The sequence below is a fragment of the Microplitis demolitor genome, chromosome 4 (genome assembly GCF_026212275.2).
Source record: "Microplitis demolitor isolate Queensland-Clemson2020A chromosome 4, iyMicDemo2.1a, whole genome shotgun sequence".
NCBI classification, from domain to species: Eukaryota; Metazoa; Arthropoda; class Insecta; order Hymenoptera; family Braconidae; genus Microplitis; species Microplitis demolitor.
Genome location: NC_068548.1, coordinates 2,243,730 through 2,252,367, shown reverse-complemented (window position 1 = coordinate 2,252,367; position 8,638 = coordinate 2,243,730). Strand labels below are relative to the sequence as shown.

At 24.3% G+C, this 8,638-nt stretch overlaps 1 protein-coding gene and 1 long non-coding RNA gene across 2 annotated transcripts; both read left to right on the top strand.

The window, feature by feature from the left end:
• The first annotated feature begins 2,618 nt into the window (after positions 1-2,618).
• Positions 2,619-5,718, top strand: LOC103570296 (tubulin alpha-8 chain). The gene is made up of 6 exons (XM_008547997.2): positions 2,619-2,795; positions 3,457-3,701; positions 3,761-3,988; positions 4,282-4,540; positions 4,771-4,923; positions 5,399-5,718. The coding sequence occupies exons 1-6, from the start codon at positions 2,619-2,621 to the stop codon at positions 5,654-5,656; spliced, it is 1,320 nt and encodes a 439-aa protein (XP_008546219.1). The 3' UTR covers positions 5,657-5,718.
• A 1,774-nt stretch (positions 5,719-7,492) lies between these two features.
• Positions 7,493-8,622, top strand: LOC128667590 (uncharacterized). Its single transcript, XR_008403533.1, has 3 exons — positions 7,493-7,874; positions 8,420-8,453; positions 8,538-8,622. It is a non-coding gene; the product is annotated as an uncharacterized LOC128667590 (long non-coding RNA).
• The last annotated feature ends 16 nt before the right edge of the window (positions 8,623-8,638 follow it).

Below are 8,638 nucleotides of genomic sequence, written 5' to 3'. Positions count from 1 at the left end.
GTGATTTGAAATCGGGCAGCCGTCTATTGGATGCGATTGAAAAAAAAATGTATTATTTTCTTATTTAAATCCTATTGGTTAATCAGAACGTTCTGAGATCGATTAATCGATTGAATTTCTAACGAATTAGCTTATTAAGGCTGGGCCGTACTAAACGAATTTTTGAATTTTACTTTTCTTTTAATTTATTGATCAATTGTTATTATGGAAATTTTTATAGCTTCCGAAAAAATATGTGAGACAAACTTTTTCGGAAGGTTTTCACCATTCGAGTGACGTAATTATTCAAAACGTAATTAGAAAAGCAAAATTTGAAAATTCGGTTAGTACTGCCCAGCCTTAATTAAAAGAATTCTCAATAATATGCCTAACAGTAAAATATTCATTTAAAAAATAAAATTACTGTGGGAAAATAATAAAAATCATTCAAAATATATAAAATATTTTGATCATAACATATATTACTATATATTTTTGAACTATATTAATTTTCACTAATTTCATGAGTGTTCTAAATTACACTTTTGTTTTTTTGAAAAATCTATTTTCGTTTTTGGCAACCAGATAGCAGTTTTGAAATTCATAATAAACTAATATATAATTTTTGAAAACTATATTTCCAAAATAAATATACAAATATACATTATTTTTGATTCTCCATTTTGATCACATCCAAAACATAAAATATATAAATATACATAATTACCATAAGATACATACATAAAGTGACAAAACATCGTTTCAAAAATAAATATTTTTATTAATAGATCAAAACTTGATAATACCCATGAAAAAAAATTACACATAATTTTCCATGTTTGAAAATTCAAAAAATACAATGTAATCTCGTGGTATTACAATCTTTTGTAATGGAAAAATTTATTAATCATTAAATCATTACTATCTAGATATTACTTTGTCATATATTTATTAGGTGTTCCAAAGCTTTAAAAAAGGAAAAAACATATTTATTAACTTTTAACAAGCTGATAATACTATCATTACCAATATTATCATTACAGTGTTAAATAATGTAAGTAAAAAAAAAAATGTCATTGAATATACACTAAATGTTTAGAATTACAAGTAATTTTATTTTTTATGTATCGTATGTCATGAATGTTCAGTAGATCGTATTGGTCAATGATAAATATTTTTTTGTTACATTGGTATTTGTAGATTCTTCGTAAAAAAACAACAACAATATATATATATATATATATATATATATATATATATATATATATATATATATTCACTATAAGTAGAGTATGAAAATTATTATTAAGGAAAAATTTATTCTTAAGATTAGTTTTACTGATAATATTAATAATTAATGATTAGATTAAAAGTTAATGCGTTATATATTAATAATTATTTACTACTTTTATTGTAATTAATTATCAATTACGTAGTAAGTAAAATTTTGAATAAAAAAAAAATTCTTAATATTGTTTTTTAAAATTTGTTACTTTCTTGCAATTCGTAATTTTAAATATAAAATTAAAAAAAAATGATTGTTATCAAGAAAGAAATTTTTAACATTCTTCCGGAAATATAAATTGAATGTATAAAAAATAATAAATCATTATTGATAATAATAGAGCATTATAAACAATTATTTTTATAGTTATAGACAAAAAAAAGTATTTTTCCCCGTTTCGTTTTTGTTGACATGCATATCAAGTGCATATTATTAAATATTGACAAATAAGTAATGAACGTACGACACAATTTATAAATAAATTGACATTAATTATCAGATCAACTGTAATTTATAATAATAATAACGCATGCTGTATGTTACAGGATTAATTTAAACCTACTGACCTTTAATTAAAATACGCGTTTTAAATAGTGGAATCTTACCGCGAATTCTAAACTCGATAATGCCGTAGTAAACACATTAATTAGTTGTATGTTCGTTTAAAAATTTATATCAATTATAATTACATTTATTGCTTTGTCCCAATTTATTTTCAAAATTATAAAGTTATGAAAAAAATTTTAATCAATTTTTTGAAATTTTTTTTTTTTTATAGAACAATTTTATTTTATGTTTTGCTGATTTTTTATTAATGTGATTTTTATCTTTCATTCAAAATTGAATTTGAAAAAAAATCAAAATCTTATTCTTGTTCTCGTTCAGAATATATATATATATATATATATATATATATATATATATATATATATATATATATATATATAATATAGAAATATAAACTAACAGTCGACAAAGTAGAAAAAAATTATTGATAAATTATCAACAGATTTTACCGAATTAAAATTTTTACTGTTATTTTTCGAAATTGTAATTCAAATCGTGTTATGAAAATTTTGTTTTATTTTAATTACAAAAACAATTGAGTTGATATATTAATAAGTAAAAATTAAAAAAATGGCGTAGACCAATAAATAAAATGAAAAATAAAAATTAACAAATTAATAAATTTAGACTCAAAAATTATTTCAAAATTTCAAGTGATAAATAAAATTTTAATAAATTGAAAATAAAAAATTTTTTTTACGGACAATACAAAAATTCGTACTTTATAATAACATCCTTTACATTTTTATAAATAAGACTTTTGACATAAACAAAATATATAACAAATATGAGTAACACAGAAGGCGAAATTGTAACAATTTTTGTTGGACAATCAGGAGTTCAAGTAGGCAATGCATGCTGGGAACTTTTCTGTCTCGAACATGGTATAAACCCTGATGGTTGTGTGGTCCAAGGTTATAATAGCGATGACAATTCTTATCAAGCATTTTTCTCACCATCTCAAGTAAATTCCATTTATTTAAATACAATAAAACAATTCTAAGCTTTATTACATACATTAATATTACATCAAAACAACTCTGGACCCATCCAAAAAATGGACTTCGGGTATCATCGGCTTTACCCCTACTCTAAGTCCATAAGATTCCGTAGATAAACAAGCGCATGCGCTTTTCAAAATTTACAATAAGGGTTAGAAACCTGAGGTCATGTTCCCTTGGGGAAAAATAAATAAATCTTGAGCAAATCTTAAAAAAATCTAGCTAGTCCCAGAGTAAGCGCGAATTTTTGCTTAAGACTCTGACCCTGGTAGATCTAATTTCCGGTAACTTCACCAATTTTACAGCAAAACCTGTCGTTAAATTCAGTAAATTGACCGTAATTTGAAATTTTCGGTAGAATCGCCTATTTTACGGTAAATCTATCAATTTAATATCCAAATTACCGTCTTGTACTGTAAAAATTTACCGAAATGTTGAAATAAATCATTCTAACCCTAATTTACCAAAAATTTAGTCTTCTAGAAAATTAAAACATTAGAACTCGAAAATTTTAATAAATAATAATAATAATAATTAGCATTAGAATAATGCGGGGAAATAGCGCACACTTGCCCCACATGATTATAATAAAAAATAAATTATTAATCAAAATTAATATTTCAGATGAATAAATTAACACCCCGTTCAATAATGATTGATTTAGAGCCGACTGTAATTGATGAAGTACGCACTGGTTGTTATAAATCATTGTTTGACCCAACGTTATTAATAACTGGTAAAGAAGATGCAGCTAATAATTTTGCACGAGGATATTGTAATATTGGTCATGATATTATTGATACTGCCATAGATCGTATCCGTCGTTTATGTGAAGATTGTTCCAAATTAATAGGATTTATTATTTTTCGGTAAGATAACTAAATTAAATTTTGGGCAATAGTATAAATGTTATGATAAAAATTTTCAGATCATTTGGCGGGGGTACAGGAAGTGGATTCACAACATTGTTATTGGAAAGTCTTAAACCAGATTATGATAAAATAACAAAATTAGACTTTTCAATTTATCCAGCGCCACATATATCAACATCTATTGTCGAACCTTATAATGCTATTTTAACTACACATGGAACAGTTGACTATGAAGACTGTTGTTTTATTGTTGATAATGAAGCTCTTTATGATATCTGTTCAAAGTACGCATCCTATTTTAAATACTTTACTTATTCTCTTAATTAATTGCGGATACGAACACAATTTTCTCATTAAATTTAGGAGGGAAAATTTATATTTTCAAAAATAGACAATAGATGATTTAAACATAATTTTTGTATTTTGATACAAGGAATACAATTTATCATAAATTTAATTATAACTAAAATTTCGATTTTCGTATAAATTATAAAAATTTGATCCCTTGTACCAAAATATGTCTCGAAATAAAAATTAAAAATTACGAAAAAATTAAATCTTATTACGAATTTTACAGTAATTTAGAAGTTGAACGTCCAACTTACACCAATTTGAATCGTCTACAATCCCAAGTAGTTTCAGCAACAACGGCTTCATTAAGATTCGAAGGATCACCTAATGTCGGATTAGAAGAATTGCAAACAAATCTCGTGCCATATCCACGAATTCATTTTCCTCTGATAACATATTCCCCAATAATAACTGCGAGACAAGCGGCTAATGTAGATATCAACGTATCGCATATTACAAATGAATGCTTCCAACCTTCGAATCAGGTATACAAATATATCAGTATGTGACCTACTCTTGTAGTCTACAAAATTATTTTTTCGATAAGAAAATTAATTAAGTCATTATCAACAATCCGCGGAAAATAAATTTATGATATTGTTTATATATATTTAAGATCGTTAGGTGATAACGATTTAAATTTTATCTACAATAGAGCTCAGTTCAAAAAAATAAAGAAAAATATTTTTATATTTTTTATTTGAAATTACAACAGATGGTAAAATGTGATCCTAGAAATGGCGCTTATATGAGCTGTTGTTTATTATATCGAGGTAATATTAATCCAAATGATGTTAATAATACTATTAAATCACTGAAAGGAAAAAAAGATATTCAATTTGTTAATTGGAGTCCCACTGGTTTCAAGGTAAATAAATCATTTTTTTATTATTATTCTTAATTAACAATACTTATGAAGGTATACTACAATGGTATTTAATAATAAGTCGAATGCTACTCCAGAAAAATTTCTTAATTCGGTGTGAAATTCTGTCCCATTCCACCCATCTCCCAAGTAAAAATAAAAGTTGGCTCTGTATATTTTTTGAATAAGGATTCAAAATTTGAATTTTATTTATTCAAAAAATAGTCTTTTTTTTTTAATTTTTGTAACATACTTCGGAAAAATCTGAATTCTTTTGAAATTGCTGTAAAAAATTCCTTATAATTTATTAAAAATTAAATAAAACCTTTATGTTCAGTTTGTAACGAATATTTGAATTTGAATCGAATACTTTGAATTTTTTGGAAATTCGAATTTAAAATCGATTTGGAATATTAAGGTAGCCTACGCCCTGCTCTAAATAAACTACAAGAAAATTAATATAAATTTTTTTTTAAAGATTGGAATCAATTATCAGCCTCCAACAACTGTACCAGGTGGTGACTTGGGTAAAACGGACAAATCATTAGCAATGCTATGTAATAACACCTCGATACGTCATGCTTGGTCAAGACTGGCACATAAGTACGATCTAATGTTCAAAAAACGCGCATTTGTACACCATTTTGTAAACGAAGGATTAGATGAGTCGGTATTTTTTGAAGCCAGAGATAACATTGCAACGCTTATTGATGATTACAAAGACGTCGAGAAGTAAAATTACTTACATTTTTTTTTGCTTACTTAATTAATTTAAAAAAAAACTTTTATTGTTATTAATTAGATAAAATCAATATTGAGTTTAATAACTCAGTAGATTTAATTATCTACTGATAATTACTTTTTATATTTATTTACATCGACCGATTAAAGAGATAGTGATAAATAGACTAGACATACAGGCACCATTTGTTATTAGTTTTATATATGGAATATATTTTAGAACAAAAAAAAAAATTTTTAGTGATGACCATTTATTTATTTTTATTTATGAATGTTTAATTATTTTGAAAATAATTTTTTTTTAAGGGAATAATCATTTCCTATTTGGGATTCCAGTGACTTATCTTTAATTTTCTCAAGAATATGTATAGTGAGTAATAAAATTTTTATAATTAATAAATATATTTTAAATATTTTGTGATAAAGAACGGGTAATTCCGATACAATGTTTATTTTTAGCATAAAAACAAAAGATAAGATTTCAATGAAAATTATATGTAATGTCAATAAAAAGATACAAGTCATCGAACTAACTCCCCAGCAAAGATATTTATATTAAGTGAAAAATAAATTAAATTCTTAATTTTTATTTGTCTTTATGAATACTTAAGATAAGTAATTTTTACTAAAATGAAATTGATAGTTATTATTTTTAAAAAACTATTGCTTGTATTTAGTAATGAATTTCAATAAGCATGAGTTTCTTAAAGCAAGCAAATATTTTTTCAATTTAGTTGATACATTCTTAAATTTATTGCAATTGGAAATTTCAATAAAGCAATTATTTGGTTAAATAAAAATAAACTGAACTTAAGAAAGACTTAATTATAAGTTAGAAGAAAATTCTTGCACTAAGAAAAAAAATTTTTTTTCATAACAATATCAATTTAGTTAACATGGAAATTGTTTTTTGTTTTATTTTTTTTTTTTTTACTGTAATAAATTTCTGAGTTTTTAAAATTTTTATCTGCGTGAAATTTCTTATTGGCATTGATAAAATATAAAATATATTAATTTTTTCGAGAGCGACATTTATAAACTATTGAATATTCAAATTTTATTATTTAGTTGTGTAAATTAATATTTAAGATGACGGACATCAATGAATAACATAAGAGAGTTTATTAAAAACATTATTTCCAATAAGTTACGGTGGCGAGCGTGCGCAGGTCGTAATTCTCGCGTGACCGATCTGGGTTCGAATCTTAGGCAGGGTAAAATTATTTATTTATAAAAAAAATGTTTGTTAAGGTCCAGAGACGTTCCGAACATCATTAAATAAAAAAATACTGTGTCTAATAATATTTCTTTGACAAAATCATTTTTCTTTCTTAGTACTAAACAAATAAGTAAAATACTTGAATCAAGTGATTATTTTACTTCATTGAAGAAAAAAAATACTTGGCATTATTCAAGTAAGTAAACTAACTTGAATTAAGTATATTTTTCATTGAATATATATATCAATAATACTAATTTTCTAATTTTGCTCAAAAAATTATATTAAAATTTTCGATCTTAAAATTAATAATCCGAAATATAAAAAAAAATTTTATTTAAATTTATCATCCCTTAAATTCATTAAACAAATTACAGTAATAATTACAATAATTACAATAATTATAATTATGTATGAATAATAATAAAATTACATTCGAATGTAGTTTTTTTATCATCATTTTATGAACACGTGTTATTTCTTATCTTAAATAATAATGGCGGGAGAGCTACGCCATATTACTATGGATATATCATGAATAAGAGGATTATTGATTAAAAAAATAATAATATTCTAACCTATTCTGTTTCTGATGAAATAGTAGCATAAAAATACCAATAAAAGATACAATGATTAATGATATTAATGTAATAAAGACATAGAATACTGATAACAATAATAATAACCCTTTAGAAATGTGAAATCATGCTACTTGAGTGTGATTCATAATTGAGTTTTATTTTAATTTTAAATTTTTTATAAAAGTCACATTCTTATCAATTTTCCTCAAGCCACTGCGCTTTAACGTGAGTGCTTTCATCCATCTATAAATTGACGTACAACAAAGCTAAAGAATCAGTTGCAATAACGTCGTACTAAACACAACATCTAAGTACGGATGAAAAATCGCGGGCTTTCCTAATTATCATCTCTAAATTACATTGACAAATATTAGTCATTTTAAAATCGTAGGTTTTGTCAATTGTAAGTCAAGGTTAGTAGAGTTTTATTATTATTATTTTTTTTTAAATTAATTATAAATTTATGTGAAATAATATAAACAAGAATATTTATTGATTTTTCTCTTGAATTTTTAAAAATTTAAAAAACGTTCAAAAAAAGTTCGTCGTTGTGTCACGTTTTGAAGTTTAGAATAGTCAACACTCTTTAAAATTTTTTTTTAGACGGGAGTGTTGGAATCGAATCAAATTTCATGATTGGAATTTTTAATAAATTTTTGAATTATTTGAAAAATTTAAATTATTTTATTTTAATTCAATTTCGAACGTGAAATTTTTATCTAACCTCTGCTAAATCATAAAAAATTTTTAGAGTAGTTTATAAATATTTAATTTTTTTTTTGAATAATTCGACAACTTGCGAATTATTCGAAAACTGAAAAAGATTAAAAAAATATATGGATAATTTAAAAACAAAAATAATTATAAAATTTGAATATTTTTGAAAATTAACGAATATTCTGAATAGAGTTAAAAAATGCTGAAATTACTGAAAAAATATTATATTGTTTTGTTTTAGATGTTAATTGGTGGGGCAGTTAGCTATGTCGCTGGTAAACAAGCAGTCAGAACGGTTTATTGGCGAACATTTAACAATGGACGTTTACTAAAAACAGCTAAAACGTTTATGTTCGAAGGGCCACCGAAACCGGCGCCATCTTCAACTTCAGCATCAGCTGCAGCATTTCCAGGGCAATCAACTATCGACGTACTACCGAAAATAATTTTCAAATCATAA

Coding starts and splice junctions, on each gene's coding strand:
- LOC103570296 (XM_008547997.2), top strand. CDS start 2,619: ATGAGTAACACAGAAGGCGAAATTGTAACAATTTTTGTTGGACAATCA. Junction 3,702..3,760: donor ATAGGATTTATTATTTTTCG/GTAAGATAACTA, acceptor AAAAATTTTCAG/ATCATTTGGCGGGGGTACAG. Junction 4,924..5,398: donor GGAGTCCCACTGGTTTCAAG/GTAAATAAATCA, acceptor TTTTTTTTAAAG/ATTGGAATCAATTATCAGCC.